The sequence below is a fragment of the Anolis sagrei genome, chromosome 2 (genome assembly GCF_037176765.1).
Source record: "Anolis sagrei isolate rAnoSag1 chromosome 2, rAnoSag1.mat, whole genome shotgun sequence".
In the NCBI taxonomy this organism is placed as follows: domain Eukaryota; kingdom Metazoa; phylum Chordata; class Lepidosauria; order Squamata; family Dactyloidae; genus Anolis; species Anolis sagrei.
In genome coordinates, this window is record NC_090022.1 from 196,840,741 (window position 1) to 196,863,241 (window position 22,501).

The following is a 22,501-nucleotide window of genomic DNA, read 5'->3' on the forward strand; positions in this document are numbered from 1 at the left end:
TAGGCGATACATTAGCCAAGCAAATACTTTGGTTGTACAAGGCCAGACAACAAGTGAGCAATCATCTCTGGAATGTCAAAGGCTTTCGTGGCTGGAATCACTGGGTTGATGTAGGTTTTTCAGGCTGTATGGCCAAGTTCTAGAAGCATTCTCTCCTAACATGATGCGTGCATCTATGGCAGGCATCCCCAGAGGTTGTGAGGTCTGTTAGAAACTAGGAAAATTGGGTTTATATATCTGTGGAAAGTCCAGGATGGGAGAAAGAACTATTGTCTGTTTGAGCTAGGTGTGAATGTTTCAATTGGCCATCTTGATTAGCATTTGATGGAAAAGATCCACCCAGAGGAAAAGTGTTCTTGCCATACATTAAGGGAACCACTGACCGTATTGGAAAGCTGATCAAGAAACACAACATACAAATAATCTACATACCCACTAAGAAAATCCAACAAATGCTACATTCAGCAAAGGACAAGAGGGATCCTCTCACCTCTGCAGGAGTTTACCACATACCATTCAGCTGTGGACAAGTCTACATAGGAACCACCAAATGCAGCATTGCCCAGACACGAATCAAGGAAAATGAAAGGCACTGCAGACTACTCAGAGAAGTCAGCCATAGCAGAGCACCTGATGAACCAACCTGGGCACAGCATATTATTTGAGAACACAGAAATGCTGGACCACACTAACAACCACCGTCAAGCTACACAGAGAAGCCATTGAAATCCACAAGCATGTGGACAATTTTAACAGAAAGGAAGAAACCATAAAAATGAACAAAAATTAGCTACCGGTATTAAAAAAAACTCTAAAATCATAACAGTAAATGAAGACAGGGGAGCTCCAGACAAGAAACAATCAGGAACAGCTAATCACCCCTCAACCAAGGATGTCACCAGGAAGTAAGAAGCCGGATCTTGAAAATGCTAGGCCATCAAATGTTAATCAAGGTGGTCAATTAAAACATTCACACCTAGTTCGAACAGACAAGAATTCTTTCTCCAATCCTGGACTTTCCACAGATATATAAACCCAATTTTCCTAGTTTCCAACAGACCTCACAACCTCTGAGGATGCTTGCCATAGATGCAGGCAAAATGTCAGGAGAGAATGCTTCTAGAATATGGCCATACAGTCTGAAAAACCTACAACAACCCAATCATCTCTGGCCACAGGAAGTTGGAAGTACAGAAGTGTCCGTATTTTTCTCTGTGAAATATGCCGAAAGAATGAATGTCGCACCCTTGATTTAACCTTCTGTTGTTGTTTCTGGTTCTTTTCAGTAACTCAGCTGCTCCCTTCTAGCAGTGCTTCAGGCTCCATGGAGAAGGGGAAGGGCGGTAAAGTGGACGCTCAGCGTTACAGTCCAGTATGTTCTAACTTACCATCATTTCATGACATTAAGGAAGCAGGGAGGTGACTTGTGGGTTCTATGTAACTTGAGAAACTAGGGGCAAAGAGAAAATGTTAAAGAAACTGCCCCTTCCTTATTCCACAGGCTTCCATTTTGTGCTGTGTGTGATCTCATCGCTGGAGGGGGTCTCAGTGCATGCTGGGTAATTCACAGGTAATCTGCATTTTGGGGAAGCCTCAGTTCTCAGGGAAAAGGGCATGTGGCCAAAAGGTGATGGAAATGGAGTAGGCTCTTTGCTACTCTTGGATACATTGATTGCATTCTTCTCAGTTCCGTCGCATTTCTCAATGCGTCTTTTCCTTGGCTCCTCACGGCAAATCGAAAATCTTCCACAAACAACTGCTATGTTCCCTTTTTAACATGATTTTATCATAAACACCTCTCAATTCTGATAATAGCCACTGTGAGTCTCCAGGATAAATTTCCAGTGATCTCTTGTTCTACGTGGTTGCCTTCTACTGCCCGTCTCCCTGTGTTGCTGTAGCTTTATTATTTGCTGACTCTCTCACTCACTGGCTGGCTTTTATTGTGTGTGTTTTTGTTTGTCTCTTGCTTTCCACCTCTATCAGTGTTGAGTGTGCATCCTTGGTGAGTGTTAGTATAATAAGTAGGCTGGGGTGATTTTTAAAAAATGGTTCAAAACTCGTTTCAGATGTAGGGGGCACTGGTGGTTTGATTCAGAATTGAATTCCGAATTTTTCCCAAATTTTTTTCAGAACTTTCCGAAATTTCCAAAATTTCTGAATTGCTTCATTAATGGTAGGCGTGATTGCACAGTGTATGGGATTTCTAGTGTCTTCTTACGCAACTCACAGCAAACAAAGAAAAAAATAAACAGCCCTGCCCTTTTTGCCTTGAAAGATAATTTCATTACTTTGGGAAGGAGAGTTTGTGTTCAAAGAGTGGCTTGAATTGATGGGAGCTCTAGTTCTTTTAAGGCAATGTGCAACACAAACTAAAAAACACTGAGGTCAGAGAGACCAGCTACAATGTTGTTGTTTTTAAAATGTTGGAGTGAATGCTTTGGTTCCTCCATGCTGCTCCCACCTGTGCCACACACCCACACACAGACTACTCTTGCAGTGCCCACCTGACCCAAACCCCAACAGCAACAACACATGAGCAGCAAGGCAGGCTGTGCCCACTGCCCAGCCAGCCAGGCAGGTAGGCAGCCAAGCACGGCTGGCAACAGTCCTTCTCTTAGCCCTTCTTCCTTTCTGCTTGCTTGCTTGCCCGCCGTGCTCTTCTTCCAACCTCTCTTCAACACAACCTCCCTTTCCTTAGTCTTTGTCTTTTCCTTTCCCCTTCTCCCTTCTCCATACATATCATGATCTGATCACCATGCTCAAGATATCCCATATGCATGGGGATATTGGGATAATGATACAAAAGGTGTGCTAGGGTAAATCCTCAGCCCCCCCCCCCAAATCAAACTCAGCCCCCCACCCCACCCCCAGAATCAAAATCCTGGCTACGGGCCTGCCCCAAGGAGTCCCAACCCCCAGGTTGAGAAACACAGTTCTAGCTAGTAAGGTTGCAGAGCAGTCTTTGGTAAGTGTACCAAAAGGTTCTAAAAACCCACGTCTGTTGCATACATGTTGACTATACTTCCTTGTTTATCTCAATGCTTAATCGAAGTGTAAGAACATGTTCCATCAGGACCCAGTAACTGCATCTTCTCCATCTTTTGACTATTTTCCCTCCTTTTCTTCTACAGGATTTGCTGAAATGAGACCTCACAGTAATTCACCATGAAGTTTGGAGATTCTGGATTCCCAGAAATGTCTAATCTGATTTGGACCTTCTGCTTCATTCAATGAAAGCTTCACCACAGACAGTAAGGAAGCCAACCACAGTCCCAATGTGGCATTTGCTCATCCATATATGTCATTCCAGTCCAACAATCTCAGGAGGGCAACACTAACTTTAATCTAAAAGGGAAGTCTACCATCTACCATAACTCCAGTAGCAAACAAGAGGGGAGTGCTTTTTCTGTTTGCTCTTATTATTGCTAAAAGTTAAATATTCAAGATCCAATTGGAAGGACCTGGTGTGTCCCACAGGGCCTTTTCAAGAAGGCAGCATTCTGTACCCCTTCATTGTGCTAGCCTCAAAGGTTTAGGAGTGAAAATTACTTCTAATCACTTGGAAGGGTTACATCTGGTTTGTAAACACAAGAGAGTTGTGTGTTATGCAACACAGGCAGGACACGTTTGTACCAAAGTACACAAGTGGGATAGTGGGAGGGACTTGTATGTATTTCATCACTCAGGGGACTTCCAAGGTCTTTGTTTAGCATTTCACAGTTCCACCATCACCACTCCCCCCCCCCCCCCAAAGTCTTTGTGCCATCAAGAACCTGTAAATGTGAATTTGTGATCCCCTTGCTCCATTGCTTGTTGCGTCTGTGGTGTCTTGGGCTTGCAATAAAAGTTTACTATGACAAATTCAGTGTACTTCATTATTATTTCACTAAGGTTTCACCATGGAGCCCCTGGTGGCGCAGTGGGTTAAACTGCTGAACTGCTGAACCTGCTAACCGAAAGGCCGCAGGTTCAAATCCGGGGAGTGGGGTGGGGTCCCACTGTTAGCTCCAGCATCTGCCAACCTAGCAGTTCAAAAACATGCAAATGTGAGTAGATCAATAGGTACCGCTCTGGCGGGAATGTAACGGCATGCCATGCAGTCTTGTTGGCCACATGACCTTGAAGGTGTCTATGGACAATGCCGGCTCTTCGGCTTAAAAATGGAGATGCACACCAACCCCTAGAGTTGGACATAACTGGGCTTAATGTCAGGGTAAAACCTTTACCTTTACTTAGGGTTTCTATTAGAATCTTTTGAGATCAATATACAGGTTTTGGATCATATTAAATTAGGGCTTCTCTACCATACCTTATTTTTGTAGAGAAGCAAAGAGAGCATGACTTTTGCTTTGCCACTGCAAAGTAGAAGTCATGCAGTCTTTGCTACTCTACAAAAATAAGGTACAATAGAGTCATGTTAAAAAGCTTCTTCCACCATCTTGCAATGTTACAAGAGTGTGTCTTGTTTGAGTTTCATATTTACAAGGGGCCTCTGGCTGATTTCACATATTTATCCCTGAGAGAAGTGCAAAACCGCACGTCTCCCATTCACAGCTGTTTGTACCTGACAGCCTGAACTTAGAAAGAATTGGTTATGTAATTGAATGCCAAAGTCAGGATTGTCCATGTCTCCCTGTTTTCATTTTCCATTTATGATTAGCCAGTGAAGAAAACTGATAGGAAGAGAATTCATTCATTTGAAATGTGGTACTAGAGAAGAGTTTTGTAGAAACCATGGACTGTCAAAAAGACAAATAAATAGGAAAATCAGACCTACATTTTCCCCAGAAGCCAAAGTGACTATAATCTAAGACAGTTGTACTTTGGAGGCAGGAGCCCAAAGTACAACAGGAATCATTAGAAGAGGCAGCAGGAAAAGATGCACACTGCATTACAGTAGATAGATATTCAAGAGCTGACCCTGGTTGCGAACTGGGAGGCCTCTCATTCACAAGGTTGATGTAAACTGTACTTGATAATGACCATTAACAACTATATTCCCTCATTATTTAGCTCTATTATTACTAGATAGTAGGAGAGGAGCAGCTCAGATTGGGGATTTCAGATCTTTTAAAAAGAAACTGCAAATACTGCAGATTATGTGCTGGGATTAAATGAGAGCAGCAACCAATAATACAGTTTCTCAAGTTGTGCTCCTCTAGATGTTTTTGACTTTTGTTGTTTATTCATTCAGTCGCTTCCGACTCTTTGTGACCTCATGGACCAGCCCACACCAAAGCTCCCTGTTGGCCATCACCACCCCCAGCTCCTTCAAGGTTAAGCCAGTCACTTCAAGGATGCCATCCATACACCTTGCCCTTGGTCGGCCGCTCCTCCTTTTTCCTTCCATTTTCCCCAGCATCATTGTCTTTTCCAAGCTTTCCTTTCTTCTCATGATGTGGCCTAAGTACTTCATCTTTGCCTCTAATATCCTTCCCTCCAATGAGCAGTTGGGCTTTATTTCCTGAAGTATGGACTAGTTGGATCTTCTTGCAGTCCAAGGCACTCTCAGAACTTTCCTCCAACACCACAACTCCCACAATTCCTAACAGCTGGTAAAATGGCTGGGATTTCTGGGAGCTGAAATCCAAAACATCTGGAGGATGTTTATTTATTTATTTATGACATTTATATGTCACCCTTCTCACCACGAATTGGACTCAGAGCAACTAATAAGATATATACATACATACACACACACACACACACAATATATATTATATTAGCAGAGTATAATATCAGTATTATATATTACTATATTGCACTATACCATATTATTAGTATTACATGTAATATAAATATATAATTATAATATATTATTATATTGCATTACATTATAATATTATATATGTGTGTGTGTGTGTGTGTGTGTGTACAATATATTATATTACATTACATTACATTATATTATTAGAATAGCACAGGAGACAAGGTGGAACTGTCTTCTTTCCCGTCTCTTTATTCTGGCCCAGAGCAGCAGTTGGTGCAGGGGGAGTGGTCCCATTGCACTAATATATACCGATGTTTTTACCCATGCAGACAGGGAATCTATACAATCAAGGTCTGATGTGCCTATGCTACTTAGTTGAAATTATATCCCAAATTGCTTGATCCCCCTGTTTGTAGGACAAAAGAGCGTTGTTTCTCACATTTCAAGTTGTTTATAAATACTACAAACAGTAGAGAAGTCAAATCAAATCAGTATTGCTCAATGATTCAATATGCCTTTTGTGTGTCAGAAGTTTCAAAGTTCAATCCATGGCAGCTCTAGCAGACAGAAAACAAAGTTATAAAATATGAAACCATGACTGGAAGATTAAATAGATCTTTAATTCAGCTTTGTTATAAAGGTTTTACAAATTAGATTAAAATGGCCACAGAAATAATTGCAAGGAAATCTAGAGAAGGCACTGGTGTGAGTGGAAGGCATAGAGATCATAGCTGCTTTCTCATTCTAGCCTTTGTGTCCGAATACTATCTGAGGCAATGGATGCAGAGTTACCCGCACTGCCCAGAGTACTCCACAATCCTCCCCAGGAGCCTGCCATTCCTGATAAACTTATAGCTAGTTCATACTTTACATTCTGGTTATTATGTCTCTCCTGTACAAGTATTCTCACACAGAGATTATTGGTTATCTCAGCAACACCCTAAACAATTATAACAATCAAATCCATGTATTTACTAATCATGACAGTTGTGATAGTGGCTCTTAACATATATTCCTCATTCAACTGCACCGATGCTTAGTGATCATGGTGCTTTGATGTCCTGGTGTTCTTCTGAGCTCTAAAAGCTTAGAGTTTAGAAACTTCGGGGACTGGTCCCAGCCATTTCTCTCCTGCAAAACAAATTGGTGTCAAGAGTGTGAACTAAATTCAGAAGACAAAAACTGCCTTAGCAAGTAATTATTTAAATGCACACATTATGTTAAAGGGAGTACACTTCTGTGAGGAATGGTGGCATGCTAGTTATCTCCTGCAAGTGCTCTGCTGCAGGGGAGATGTTCCACACACTGACCACCAGCCACAGTAATGGGGACCAGCAAAACTGCTCCCTGGAATAAAGGGGGACCAGGGAATTACTGACAAATCCCCCTGCCCTCAGTGAACATGTCACCACTTCAGTGGCAAATGAGTGTGAGTGAAAGGGAGAGAAACTAAAGACACCTTTGTGCCCCACTATGGGACACTATTTGTTTAAAAATGACTTGCTCAAAATAGCGTATGTGTAAGTATTTGCAAGTGGCCTAAACTCTCCTTGTTCGCTCATACAGTGGTTCTCAACCTGTGGGTCCCCAGATGTTTTGGCCTACAACTCCCAGAAATCCCAGCCAGTTTACCAGCTATTATGATTTCTGGGAGTTGAAGGCCAAAACATCTGGGGAACCACAAGTTGAGAACGACTGATTTAGAACCTGAAAGGCTGTTAACAGATAAATGACAGGAGCTTGAGGATCACTTACCCAAGAGACTTCCCAGTAATTCTAAACGATCTGAACCAAAGAAAAGCTGGGGCTTGCTGTTAACATAGATAACAGAACACGGCAGCCCAAATGCCTAAATCAGGAGACACAAAGAGAAGGATGGGCTTCATCAGCCAGTTTGGTGTACAGCATGAAACAGCACATTTCAAATTTGCAAGATGTCATCCATATTTGGTTGCTGCACATTTACATTGCATTTGCCTTCATTTAAAAAGATGGCATATGATAGTGTGTGTGTGTGTTTTTTTTTTCCTTTTTAGTTAAATAAACTCTGTGCTTTTAAAAAATGTAGCCCCTTAAAGCCTAGATATGGAAATCGTTCACTGGTATAAGTATACCTCGATTTGGTTTTCTGCAATACTTATTCAGATGAACCAAAGTAAATAGACTAAGAGAAACAGAGCCAGGGGGCTTCAAAATTGGTGTTCCTGGTACAAAGTTCCTGCAATCGAAAACTGTTCATTAGCCTATGAATTGTCTCGAACAGCGCTCAAACTAGATCTACACTGCGATATAATCCAGATTATCACATAATCCAGATTATCATCTTTGAACTGGATTATGAGTCTATACTGCCATAAACTGTTCCGGCCCAAGCTACCTATCTGACCGCATCTCTGCCTATGAACCCACCAGGACTTTGAGATCTTCCGGGGAGACCCTGCTCTCGATCCCGCCTGCTTCTCAAGCTCGGCTGGCGGGGACAAGAGATAGGGCCTTCTCGGTGGTGGCTCCTCGGCTGTGGAACGCCCTTCCTACGGACATTAGACTAGCACCATCTCTAATGGTATTCCGCAAAAAGGTGAAGACCTGGATGTTTGTGCAGGCGTTTGAGTAATTTAGTGCAATCTGGTAATGGAACATAGGAATGGAACAATGGACGACGAACCTGGACTACGCTTGGATGATGAGAAGATTGGGTACGGTTGTTTTTTGTAATAATTGTGCATTGTAATTGCTTATTGGTAATTTATGGATAATGTGTTAAGTCAGTTGTTATATGTTGCATGGAACCACTGCTGTTTCTACTGTTTTTACTGTTTGTGAACCGCTGTGAGTCGCCTTCGGGCTTGAGATACAGCGGTATATAAGCGAAGTAAATAAATAAATAAATAAATAAATAAATATAATCCAGTCCAAAGCAGATCATCTGGATTTTATATGGCAGAGTAGATGGGAGTCTCAGGCTGGATCTACACTGCCATATAATAAGATAATCCACATTATTTGCTTTCAACTGTATTATATGAGTCCACACTGCCACATAATCCAGTTCAAAGGAGATAATCTGGATTTTATATGGCAGTGCAAAAGGGGCCTCGGTAATTGCTGGCAACTGTTAGTATACCTTATTAGTATGATTCTGAAGCCCCTTCTACACTGCCATATAACATCTAGATTATCTGCTTTGAACTGGATTATCTGGCAGTGTAGACTCATATAATCCAGTTTAAAGCAAATAATGTGGATTTTCAATGAACACTATTTACATGTTCTACAAAAGCTATCAAATGCTGAATAATGCTGAATAATCACTAATGTCTACCAGCAAGTGTATGAGAACTTGTTCTGTGATTGGAAAAGACAGGGCAGGCAAGCCAGGTATTTATCTAATTTCATCCCCTGGTGTATCCTTTCTTTCATGAACACTAACTGTGAGTGAAATAAGGTTGAACACTGTAAAAGCCACCCACTGCATGGATGTCAGCCTCCTCCCAGTAAATCAAGGAAGAGTTTCATGAAAACCACCACTCCTCTTAGCATTCCCCCAGCAACAGTAAAAGTATCCCTCTGGGCAGCTAAACCAGGCAATCCCAACTGGATGGTCCCCCACGAGGGTCTGCCTCCAGGGACAAACCAAGAATGCAAGGCTTTTGATACATTCTTTTTTTAAAAAAAATGAATACATTCATGTAATCAGTGAGAAAACTGCCTGCAACATATTAGTCTGGCCCGCTGTGACCAACCAGGCACATAGCAGAAGCCTAGAGGCCTGTTGTGTCTGGGATTAAAATACTCTACTAGACTCTAGATTTTGTTCACTGGAAAATGTAGATGCCGACAAAGATTTTAACAGAGTGGCTACTTGGATCTTTGATTCCCCACATTACACTCCTCAAAAGGGGCTGTGTTCACAAAGTTTTGGCTTGAAGTGATGCTTGTGTCTCACCCCATGTTGTAGAACTTCATCTGTTGTTGCCTTCAGACGATTCTTCACTTCAGGTAAGTTGGTCATTTCCAGAAGCTTCTTGGATTCGTCTGAAGATAATCCCGCTTTCCCTGCAGCCTGGGAAGAAAGAAAAAGTTTAGTCCAAAACAGCTGGAGGACCGAAGTTTGGCCCATGATTGATATATACTCATGTATAAGTTGACCTCATGTGTTAAGTCAGAACAGGTTTTGAAGCCAAAAATAAGTATTTTGATATGATCCCTGGAAAAGTTGGAGATCACTCCATGGAAAAGAAAAAGCACAATCTAATAATAATAATAATAATAATAATAATAATAATAATAATAAACTTTATTTGTATCCCACCCCATCTCCCTGAGGGGACTTGGAGCAGTTCACAACAGTGTAACAGTGGAAACAATACACAGTAAGAAAACTAACAATCAATTTAAAATTAGATCAGCAAATAATAATAATACAAAATCAATATGGAAGTAAAATAAAACATATTAAATTGACACAAAATCCATTACAAATAAGATGTGATTATGTTATACAAAAGCAATTATTCATATACATACACACACACACATATATTATAAGCTTTGTTTTTTTAAAATAATCTTTATTGAATTTTTGAATTACAGTTAAAATGGAAATATATAGTAAATTAAGAGAGAGAGAGAGCAAAGCAAAACAAAACAAACTAAGAGGGAAAAGGAAAAGAAAAAGGGGAAAAAAACAGATTAAAAGATGGTTTTGGCTTCCTGGTGTCTTCCGGAGGTCTGAAATTCCTTTCTTTTTTCCTCTCTTCCTCCCTTCCCATCTTCCTGTCTTCCTCCTCTCCTCTCATATTCTTACTCTTCCTTTTTTCCTTTTCCTCCTTTCTTTCTCAACAAGGTCAAAATCTTTTTGTTTCTTTCTTTAAAGTATTCTGTAACCTTTTCCCAGTTTGTTTCTTGCATATTTATTCCTTTGCTTCTTGATATAAGAAGGGTAAATCTATCCATATTCTTAATCTCCAATATTTTTGCTAATCTCTCATTTTCATCTGGTATTATAAAATAAGCTTTGGATAGCATAGGAAAGGGTTAGTGTGGTGTTTGTTTTGCTGTCTGCGCCATTTGGAAGCTTTCACCTCACTTTCTGTCCCTGTGATAACTGGATTTTGAAAAAAAAATGTTGTCTGAATTTTGGCATGCTGACAGCATATAAAACAATGTTATCACAAGCTCAAAGCGGCCACACTATGGAGAGAGAGAGCAAGAGAAAAAGATAAGAAACTTACTGCCAAAATATTTTCTGGCTGGGTAATGTCTTCATCCTGGAGGGACAAAGAGTAATTAAACTGGTTACAAATGTTCTGGGACAAGAGGCCAATTATGCAAAGAATTTAAATGTCAAAGTAACTATCTGGCTTGATGTGCAAGAAAAATCACCCTACACAAAACTGACAGACATGGATAATGCCATTTAATTTGTCTCCATAAAAGTGGAAGCCAAACACACATATTTTCTTAACTTAATCTCTTTATGTGTAGTGATTACATATAAATGAAAAGAAGCAGCCTGAAATTGTAGATTTCTTCTACTTATGTACTTTTACCCAAGTCAAACCTCTACAACTTGTAATAAAAAAGCTGAACAAAGCCCACCAAGCTCTGCTCAATGTCCACAACAAACTGTTTTTGCATTTTGGGAGAAGGAGGAACAATAAAGGCAGTTTTACTGACTCCTCCGAGGGATTCCCTATAGTGGTACAGTTTGCATAATTGATTGATTGTTGTGCAAACCTGGCCCAAGTAAATTAAATTCACCCCTCTCCCCCAGCATTCAAAAGTAATAATTAGGGAAAGAAACAAGCGATTTTGTGAACATGGATATTTACCCGGGACCAAATGCGCATCCAAAGTTCTCTAGACACAGCCTCTACAAACTGAGGTTGTGTTAAATCCACAGCTGTGATAAAACGCATAGCGGATAGACTGCCTATATTTGGGGAAAAAGATAAGAGCATCAGAGTTTGCACAAACGTCAACAGAAAATGAACCCTATTGCTACAAAAGCACCCACATGCATGCTCTTTAGCTGCTTGCTCTCTGTGTATGCCCTTAGATCATTTCAGACTTTTGATCTGTGACTATCACAGGGTTTGTGGGTTTTTTTTAATTTGTTCAGAGGGGGTTTGCCTTTGCCTTCCTCTAAGGTTGAGAGAGTGTGACTTGCCCAAGGTCATCCAGTGGGTTTCCATGGCTGAGCAGGAATTCAAACCCAGGCCTCCAGAGTCACAGTCCAATGCTCAAGCCACTATATTTGTGTACAGGCAGTCCCCAAGTTACGAACAGGATAAGTTCTGAAGGTTTATTCTTAAGTTGAATTTATTTATAATTCAGAACAGGTACACGTTTAAGTGTAACTTCAGCCACATACATACATACATATCTGTCTGTCTGTCTATCTATCTAAGCTTCAGACAACATAGGGAAGGGTGAACACTCCTGTGCTGTTTGTTTTGCTATCTGTGCCCTGTTCAGAAGATTTCAGCTCACTTTTGTCCTTGTGATAATTGGATTTCAAAACATTTGGCTTTTGAAGGAGTAGATTTCTCTCACTTCCTGTTGTCTCACTCCTGTTCTTCACTATGAGTTGTTTGTAAGTCGGATGTTTGTAACTCGGGGACTGTCTGCATATACATTCATGCTGATCATTGAATTATGACAGCACCAAACATTTCACAGGGTCTTCTTAGGCAAGGAATACTCAGAAATGGTTTTGCCTGTTGCTTCCTCTGAAATATAGCCTATTGCATTTTGTATTTTTGGTGGACTTCTATCCATGTATTAACCAGGCTGACACTGCTAAGCTTCTAAGATCAGACAGATTGTCGTGCCTTTAGAATATTGAGAACCTGTCAAACCACTACACCAAACTGGTAAATGTTATTACAGCAGATCTAACTGAATTGTCATTTTTCGCTTTGTCTGCCGTGCCAAAATCCCTACCAAACAGGTCATTATTCCAGCCACTTTATGGAGAAGAACTGATAGTTTTATCCAAATTAACCAAAAAGCCAAAATCGGACAAATATACATGCAAAACCAGAAAACTGGAAGGTAGTGTTGTTTTCAATGGCTACTCCTGCACTAACAACAACAACAACAACAATAACTTTATTTATAACCTTCCCTCTCTCCCCGAAAGGACTCAGGTCAGCTTACAAAGACAAAAACAAAAACAAAATAGAGATAAACAGCAGTAAAAAAAAACAACTAAAGCAAGCAATTAAAATTCACAAATAGCACAATAATTGTTAAAACAGGTGAACAGTAACCATTATAGCAGGGGTCCCGAAACTAAGGCCTGTAGGCCAGATATGGCCTTCTAAAGCCATTTGTCCAGTCTCTACCCAAAACTTTAGACTAAGATCTAAGTCAAAAATGATTTGAAGGCTTGAATATCTCATCAGCCAAAAGCAGGCCACACTTCCCATTGAAAAACTGGTAAGTTTATGTTGGTTAAAACTGTTCTTCATTTTAAATATGGCATTATTATTTCATTCTCTTTGCACTACAAACAAGATATGTGCAATGTGCACAGGAATTTATTCTAGTTTTTTTCAAATGATAGTTCAGTCCCTCCAACAGTCAGAGGTTCTGTGGCTTTTTTTTTCTTTTTAGGAGCATCTTGAGAAACTGTAAGTTGCTTCAGGTGTGAGATAATTGGCCATCTGCAAGAATGTTGCCCAGAGGATGACCGGATGTTTTACCATCCTGTGGGAGGCTTCACTCGTGTCCCTGCATGAGAAGCTGGAGCTGACAGAAAGGAGCTCACCCTGTTCCCCAGATTCGAACCACCAACCTTTTGGTCAGCAGCCCTGCCAGTACAAGAGTTTAACCCACTTCGCCCTCGGCTTAAAAAGTTTGAGGACCCTTGCATTAAAGGAAAGGCTGAGAACATCATTCCTTTCCACTAGTGTAGTGGCTCCCAACTTGTGGTCCGTGGACCAACAATGGTCTGCAAGTATGAAAATATGGTTCATGGCCTCACCATTACTACACCAATACGAAACCATGTAGTGAGAGCAACTGGTTTTGTGAAAACCTCTTATAGTGCCAAGGCAATAGGAATGTCAGGAGGGCAGAGGCTGACTACCCATGAAAGATTACTACCACCACATCAGCTCTAGATTATTAAATATGGTTTTCTGTGGGCGAGCAGATGGTGACTACTGGACGGCCTATGTTCTATATCAGAAACTAGAGCTGATGCAATGTTTCCAATGTAATATTCTGAATCAGCACCCCAAATAATCAAACCAAGTCTAGAGTTGACCAAAAACTGATTCGTAACCCTTTTGGTACTAAGGTTGGGGAGTGATCTTTGGTCAAAGTGGTCCCTGGTCAAAAAAGGTTGGGAATCATTGGACTAGTGATATTGTGACCAATTCCTCCAAGGACTAAACCACTAAGTAGCCTTTTCTGGGCACCAGAGTTCAAGAAAGATATTGTCAAGCTTGAATATTTACAAAGGAGGGCAACTAAGAAGATCAAAGGTATTGACAGCGAGTCCAGGAAAGAACTATGTAAAAGCTAGGTACATTTTCCTTTGACAGGAGAATACTAAGAATGATCTTTGCATATCTGAAGAGATGTAATATAGAAGATGGAGTGAATTTGTTTTCGACTATTCTAGTAATTAGAACATGAATGAGTGAAAAACAGTTTTCACTGAAACATTAGGAAGAATTCCTGTACTGTAAAACAGTGGAATAGACTGCTTCATGGGGTGGTGAACTCTCCTCCTTTGGGGGTTTTGAAACAGGAGTGTTTTGATGGTGTGTTCCTCCATGGCAGGTGTTTGGACCACAGGTCCCTTCTAGCTACTTCTACCTGCAATTTGATGATTCTTTTCTTACCCTTCACAATAACAGTCCCTATGAAATCCTTAGGAGGTTGCAATGGCACCTGGCAGAACTTTGCCATCCGCATAAGATCCTTTGACATGTATTCTCCTCTCTTAGGCAGCAATGCCGGGGGCTTGTTACCTGTTAAAAAGGACTGGGATCATTATAGAAGAAGAATATTTCAGACACGGACAAACATTACATGTCATTATCTTTCATTCCTTCACAGAGGCAAGGAGGTTCATCATCTTCAGAATAACCAGATAGAGAAAGTGAGCACCAAACCCAGAAAATTACAGCTATATCTCCCAACAACTATCCATGACTATTGGTAATCAAATGACGTGTGTCTTTTTTGTTTAGGAAATAATTTGGTGACAATATTTCGCCATATAAGCTTGTGAATTGCTGAATGCTTTTAAGGTGAAAGGAAGATTATTCTTTACAGCCCTGTCCAGTTAACTGAGAAAACATATTCCTGGGTATTATATTGGCCATGCAGCAAATATGAAATCCACAAACAGAAATGCCTTTATTGAGCCACTAGAATGGGGATCCGGGTTATTTGTAAAAGACAATTTTTAATTGTACAAAATGCATAAGGTTGTGGGTGAACTACAACTCCCATCATGTCAGGTGAACCTCGAGAAACTCCATCAGTACTTAAAGTTTGTTATGTTTGGCAAGTTTGCTCTAGATGCATCATCTGTGGGGTTCAGCATGCTCTGGCTGTAATTTAAACTACAACTCCTACTATGGTGAGTCAGTCCCCTCAAATCCCTCCAGTAGGTTGAGTTCGTCATGTGGGTTCTTTATGCCAAGTTTGGTCCAGGTCCATCAACAATGGAGGTCACAGTTTCTCTGATTGTGGGTAAACTACAACTCCCAGAAAGGAAAGTCAGTTCCTCCCAAAACCGTCCAGTAATCAAACTTTGGCATATCAGATATGTGTGCCAAGTTTGGTCCAGATCCATCGGTGTTTGGGTTCACAGTGCTCTCTGGATGTGGGTAAACTACAACTCCCCCAAACCAAGGTAATTTCCCCCAAAGACATCCAGTATTTTTTGTTGGTCATGGGGGATCTGTGTGCCAAATTTGGTACAATTCCATTTTTGGTGGATTTCAGAGTGCTCATTGATTGCAGGTAAACTCCAAAATATCCAGGCCAATTCCTCTCAAAACCACGAGTATTCAAATTTGGGCATATTAGGTAAGCATGACAAGTTTGGTCCAGATCCATTGTTGTTTGGGTTCATAGTGCGCTCTGGATGTAAGTGAATTACAACTCCCTTGAAAGACCTCCAGTATTTTTGTTGGTCATGGGGGTACTGTGTGCCAAGTTCGTTCCAAGTCCATCGTTGGTGGAGTTCAGAGTGCTCTTAGACTGTAGGTGAACTATACATCCCTGTATCGACAACTCTTATAAATCATGCCGAATTTTCCCCAAACCTCTCTAGTATGTTCAGTTGTTGATCAATTCCAGTTTGTTGTGTGCCAGGGAAAAGGATAAGAAAGGGTGAAGAGGCCGTGGGCGGGGTCATGCAAATTCTACACCAATGGAGAGAGTAAGAAACACTGGGATGTCTGTGGTGGATGAAACACATAAATTCTAGGATGGAATGGTCCCTGTATGAAAGCTTCACTTGGGTGGTGGGAAGTATGGCATTTGTGGAGGACATTGGCAAGGCTCTTGGACATATTCATGTTGCTCTCATTATAACCTGCAATGTCACTGGAGGAAGAGCCACTGGTGTCTCATGAGCAGTGGGAGTTATAGCTATTTGTGGAGGCAGGAGCTTGTCTGTGTAAGTGAACACTCCAGCCACATACACACATACATATTTTCACTTTTATTATGTGTATAGGTATAGATACAGGTATAGGTATATATAGGTATCCAAAGGATAAAATACAATATAGCTATTTCAATGGGGAAAGATATTAAAAATCACACAGGAGAAAAAAGTGAAAGTACCATAATTGTCAAGGGATAATTGAAAATAAGGATTAAAAAAGCAAATCAAAATAGAAAGAAATATGATTTGAAGAAGATGGGATTCATCAATTAATCCTCCCACACCAAAAAAAGGATCCAAGAAATTATATGAGAATGTATTGTCCAGCAGCAGACCTTGTCTATATATTAATCTGATTAAACAATTTAGCAACCTACCGCTCTCTTTCATTATGCCTGAAATTAAAGAAGGCCGTAAACGTAGCTCAATATTCCAGATATCACGGTATCGACAGAGAATCTATAGGGTGAGAAAAATAATTCATGTAGAGACAGATCTGGAACTAACAGCCACGACAGTTCTTCAAACAGTATTCTCGGTCTGCACCAACGAATAAAAGTCTTACAAACAGTTTATGAGAAACCATGGGACTGTTCTATAGGAAACATCCTACTCCATCAGATGCAAGAAATTGATTAAGAATGTAAAGAATACTGTGAAGCAATTTCAAGTGAATCTATGGCCCATTCTACACTGCCATATAAACCAAATTATCAAAGCAAATAATCTAAATGATCTGCTTTGAACAGGATTATATGAATCTACACAGCTATATAATCTAGTTCAAAACAGATACTCTGGACTTTATATTGCAGTGCCTATGATAAAGCAAATTAAAGCCAACAATCAGAAGTACAGAGGCAAAGGGCTTCTAGACTACTAAACATCAATCTGCCTTTCCATCTTAGGATAGATCTACACTACCATATAATCCAGTTCCCTAATCCAGATTATCTGCTTTGAACTGAATTATATGAGTCTACACTGTTATATCAACCAGTTCAAAGCAGATTATCCGGATTCAGAAATTGGATGGTAAAGGTAGTGTAGATGGATCCTCAGCTACAGAGGAGTCTGGTCATGGATAGGAAAGTTACACAGCAGTGGTTCTCAACCTGTACACCTCCAGGTGAATTGAAGGGTAATTCTGACTATGTTTTCTATAATTTATCATGCACTCTAGAGCAGGGCCTCGCACCCCTTTCCCCTCATGGCCAGAGGTATATAAATATATAAAATAGGTATAAAAAATGAAACATTTACTGAAAATAAAACAGAATTTGCAAGGCTTGCTAAACAGGCAGGTGCTCCTTTTTATCAAGTACAGCTGAAGTATTTTCTGCAGAGTCCAACATAAACTCTGCAGGTTGTTAATAGATTTGGGTAAATGTCTAAAACAGTCACTAGATGGCGTTCAGAACAGACTCTAACATTACACTAAGTGGACCCCATTTGGGGTTGGGACCCACTAGAGAACATGTTTGTTCAAGCTAAGTAGGTTTGTCAAACTTGTTAACTAGTCTCTAACACAAGGCTAGGAATTGTAATCCGTGCCATGTTTTTACATTTATTCTTTAAAGTCAAACCTTCAAAATACAATTCACTCTTGGCAGAGAGGAATGCCAGGGATGGAAAGATCATCATCACAGAATCTAGTTCACCAACTGATAAATACATAAATAAGATTAAACATCCTCCTGAAAATGAAATATAAAATTAGTACACAGGGGCCACATTTCCATAGTAGAGTGAAGTGATTACTGGGAAGATAGAACTAAGGCCCCATCTATACTGCCATATAAAATCCAGACTATCCTGCTTTGAGCTGAATTATATGGCAGTGTAGACTCATATAATCCAGTTCTAAGAAAATAATCTGGATTATTTGTTTTGATAATATGGATTATAAGGCAATGTAGATCCAGCCAAAGATTAATTTATTTTGGGAAAAGAGTAGTGAACAACACCAAATCTCTGCAGTGTGCTATAGAAGTCACTATGCATTAGGACAAGAAATGCTTCATGATGACGAAGTTTGAATGGAGAGCGCCCTGGGAATTCATTGGGGTTTGGTTCCATGTGGCCCCATGGAGATATCCAGATCTGTGGATTTGGTAAAGCCCAATTATATATTATATCTGTCCTTTGTATAAAAGAGTAAAATAATGAGTGACACCAGCCATGGGAAAGCTTCGGCCCTCCAGCTGTTTTGAACTTCAACTCCCACAATTCCTAATAGCCTACCGGCTGTTAGGAATTGTGGGAGTTGAAGTCCAAAACATCCGGAGGGCACAAGTTTGCCCATGGCTGAGTTACACATTTTTAAACATAAGTAACAATGTTGTCGTGTAGTCCCCAAACTGCTCAGCACATTAGCCTTGCTTTCTTACACTTCTATTATCTCTACTAAAAACTAGCTGTGGTGGAAGTATTTTTTTAAAAAGATAAGTGTTGCAACGTTTCCAGCGACAAGACTAAATGGGGCAAAGTTCAGACCAAAGGTGCCAGAAAAGCAAAGCCAACACCGCCCTCCCCCAAGGATTTTGAAAAGCTGCCAGCAATCTGGATTAGTTCCACTCCTTTTTAGTGCACAACTGCTATTCCTTGCTCTCTTATTGTTTCAGGATGGAGAAATATGTAACCTCAAAAGCTAAGGACCCTTCCACACAACCCTATATCCCAGGCGATCAAGGCAGAAAATCCCACAATATCTGCTTTGAACTGGGTTGTCTGAATCCACACTCAGATAATGTGGGATTTTCTGTTATGGGATCTAGGGCTGTGCGGAAGGGCCCTAAAACAGAGGTTTCCTTTGTGGAAATAAACACCGAAAGATCCATGTATTGCGAAAAGGTTGCCTGCCAGATATTACATGAATGAACACTGTACATTAATATAATATACTGTATATACATATAATATTTATAATATTATAATGCAATGCAATATAATACTAATAATACAATATTATGATTATATATTTTATATTACATGTAATATTACTAATAATATTACAATATAATTGTGTACTACAATATATTAATATATAATACTGTACTATGCTAATAATTTAATATATTGTATGTATATATATCTTGTAAGCCATTCTGAGTTCCCTTCGGGGTGAGAAGAGCGGCATATAAATTTCATAAATAAATAAATACACCGCTGTATCTGCCCTGGCTCAATGTGAAGGAATCATGGAGTTGTAGTTTTACGAGGTCTTTGTCAAAGAGCACTGATGCCTCTGCAAACTACGGGCCCTTCCACACAGCCCTTTATCCCAGCATATCAAGGCAAAAAATACCACATTATCTGAACATAGATTTAGATAACCCAGTTCAAAGCAGAAATTGTGGGATTTTCCGCCTTGATATCCTGGGATATAGGGCTGTGTGGAAGGGCCCTACAACTCCTACAATTCTATAGCACTGGGCCCATGGTACTGAACATGGCATCAAACTGCATGTATAGATGCGTCCTGTGACAGCTGGTTCCATTGCATTTCCATGCTTAGAAGTCAGAGGAGGTGACTTCTGAGTATTTCAAGCTTGAATATGGCCCCACCTACCCTGCCATAATAATGCAGTAGGAAACTGCATTATATGGTCAATGTAGACTCATGTAATGCAGATTAACTGCACGAAGGTGCATTACATGAGTCTTTGTAATACAATTCCACTTTTGTCTTTCCTTCCTTCTCCCCTCCCTCCCTTCCCTTCTTCTCTTCCTCCCTTCCTTCTGTTTCCATCCTCCTTCCATCTTTCCCTTTTTTCCTTACCTTTCTCCTTCCACCCTTTCATCTTTCCTTCCCTCATTCTTCCCTCCTTCCCTCTCTCCCTTTCTCCTTCATTACCATGTCTTTCCTTCCTTCTCTCTTCTTCTCCTTCCATCCATTCCACCCTTTCATCCTTCATTCCCTCCTTCATTCTCCTTCCTTCCCTTTCTTCCTTCTCTTTCCTTCCTCCTTCCCTTCCTTCCTTCCCTTCCACCCTTTCATTCTTCCTCCCTCCCTCTTTCTCCTTCCATTCTTCCCGTCCTCCTTTTCATCCTTCCTTCCTTCTCTCATTCCTTCTTTCCTTACTGGCCTCCAAGTTAGAAAGTTTGCCCATGCCTGGTGTAGATTCACGTAATGCAGTTTAATGCACTGAGCTGCAATATTATTATTTATTTATTTATTTACAGTTCTTATATTCCGCCCTTCTCACCCCGCAGGGGACTCAGGGCGGATTACAGTAAACACATATATGGCAAACATTCAATGCCAGTTTTGACAAACAACGTTTAACACACAAATACACCAAGGCTATTTAACTTTTTTCTGGCCGCCAGGGGAGCTGCTGCTTTTCATCGTCCATCAGCGACACCGATGAAGTTCTTCCACATTCCACATTCCCCGGAGTCTTTTTTCTTTATGGCCTCATAAATTAGTTAAATTTAGCCTCCCACACAAGATGGTGCCTTATTTTCCTACTTGACAGATGCAACTGTCTTTCGGGTTGCAAAGGTCGACAACGGGCTAGACAATGGCTGGACACCCACTCCAGCCCGGGCTGGCTTCGAACTCATGACCTTTTGGTCAGAGTGATCTTAATGCAGCTGACACTCAGCCTTCTGCGCCACAATCCCGGTGTATATATGTGCTTATGTAATACAATTTCAAATTGCACGATATGGCAGTGTAGATGGAGCCTATGATCACATGCCGCCTTAATAATACGGACCTAGAGCTCACAAAGTACTCACCTACATTGCCATATAATCCAGTTTTTGAATCCAGATCTGCTTTGAATTTGAAATATTTTGATTTTAGCAAGGAGACATTGCAGATTATGTTTTTATGGCTTTGTTTGGTTTTTATATTATATGTTAATGTTTTTAATTGTATTTGTCATCTATTTTTAACTCGCATTTTATAGTTGTGGAGGCATCGAATTGTTGCCGATTGTGAACCGCCCTGAGTCGCCTTCAGGCTGAGAAAGGCGGTATATAAATGTTGTAAATAAATAAATAATAAATATGGCAGTGTAGACTCATATAACACTATGTAACAAAACGTCGGTTCTTAGTTTGAAAGTGGTGTTATTTCCCATTTAATTGTGTGGAACTTACTTTCAAAGTAGTTGTTATATTCCAGAAACGTTGTTTTTGTGGCTGCCACAAACTAGGTTGAATTGGCTGAGACTCAATGAGATAATCATTGAAAAACTATCGCAAAATGTGCTGCAGCAGGATGTGCTGCAAAACAAAAAAGTTTTGGCAGTTTGCTAACTTTTTCCCATGGTTTTGATAATAGAACCAATTAGGAAAGGACATTTATAACCTAGGATCAATAATCATGTTACATAGTGTAGTCCAGATAATCTGGATTCTGAATAATCTGGATTATATGGCGGTTTAGATCCAGCCTAAACCAGTGCATCTGCACTGTAGAATGAATGCGGATTGACACCACTTTTAATTTCCTTGGTTCAATTCTGGGGGTGGTGTGAGTTGTAGTTTATTGAGGCACCAGCATACTTGGGGAGAGTGTAGAAGATACAACTTGCAGCACTCTGTGTGTAGCTCTGTGCCTTGGCAGGAAAAACAGTGTCCAATCTGCACCCTGGGGTCGCATCTGACCCTACTGCGCATGCGCCTCACCTCGAAGCCCAGCCAGGAATAGGGAGACAGCACGTCGTAGAAGAAATCCACCGCTTTCTTGGGGCTGGTCGCCATCGTCCTGCTCGCAGTCGCCCAGCCGAAGAGGAGCGGACGGGGCGCTCGGGGCAGAAAAGCCATGCCAGGAGCGGGTTAAAGTATAACCACAAATGCTTTGCAACCCGGAGCCGATGCGCTTCTCGTTCCGCTCCTGCTCAGTGCCGGCAGCGCTGGAGAGCGAGAGGAAGGCAAGGAAGAAGGCCTCGCAGGCTCGGTGCTGGCCTCTAGTGGCCGCTCGTGTCATTGCATTTAGCCAAACAGGCTGGATCCAAACTGTGCTTCTGAAAGGGGTCTAGGAGCTTTAAGCTTCAGCATGAGTCAACTCCTGGGAAGGAATCCCACTGGAGCATTGCAGCGCACCCAAATACCTGGGAGTCACTCTGGACCGTGCTCTTACCTACAAGAAGCATTGCCTGAACATCAAGCAAAAAGTGGGTGCTAGA

At 40.8% G+C, this 22,501-nt stretch overlaps 2 protein-coding genes across 6 annotated transcripts in view; one reads left to right on the plus strand and one right to left on the minus strand.

Moving 5' to 3' along the window:
- Nucleotides 1–3,864, plus strand: part of LOC132767560 (rap1 GTPase-activating protein 1-like) — a 70,544-nt gene extending 66,680 nt beyond the window's left edge. For 2 of the 5 annotated variants that reach the window (XM_060762661.2, XM_060762659.2), the window contains 3 exons: nt 1,287–1,372; nt 1,502–1,570; nt 3,135–3,864. In XM_060762661.2, coding sequence (XP_060618644.2) covers nt 1,287–1,372; nt 1,502–1,525 — 110 coding nt within the window. In that variant the 3' untranslated portion in view covers nt 1,526–1,570; nt 3,135–3,864. Of the gene's footprint in view, nt 1–1,286; nt 1,373–1,501; nt 1,571–3,134 lie in introns of those variants that run through there. The other 3 variants (XR_009630654.2, XM_060762660.2, XR_009630655.2) reach the window with 2 other exon arrangements.
- A 2,448-nt stretch (nt 3,865–6,312) lies between these two features.
- Nucleotides 6,313–22,250, minus strand: GSTK1 (glutathione S-transferase kappa 1). The gene is made up of 8 exons (XM_067464323.1): nt 22,002–22,250; nt 16,736–16,817; nt 14,575–14,703; nt 11,548–11,648; nt 10,948–10,983; nt 9,660–9,776; nt 7,469–7,562; nt 6,313–6,844 (listed from the first exon to the last, which is right to left on the minus strand). Exons 1-8 carry the CDS (start codon nt 22,137–22,139, stop codon nt 6,801–6,803), a joined length of 741 nt encoding a protein of 246 aa, XP_067320424.1. The 5' UTR covers nt 22,140–22,250; the 3' UTR covers nt 6,313–6,800.
- Between the last annotated feature and the right edge of the window lie 251 nt (nt 22,251–22,501).

Excerpts from the sequence above, each read along its gene's own strand:
- GSTK1 (XM_067464323.1), bottom strand. The coding sequence starts at position 22,139 with ATGGCTTTTCTGCCCCGAGCGCCCCGTCCGCTCCTCTTCGGCTGGGCG. Across the intron at positions 10,984-11,547 it reads GGATGCGCATTTGGTCCCGG|GATGAAGACATTACCCAGCC; the intron begins GTAAATATCCAT and ends TTGTCCCTCCAG. Across the intron at positions 6,845-7,468 it reads ATTACTGGGAAGTCTCTTGG|GAGAGAAATGGCTGGGACCA; the intron begins GTAAGTGATCCT and ends TTTGTTTTGCAG.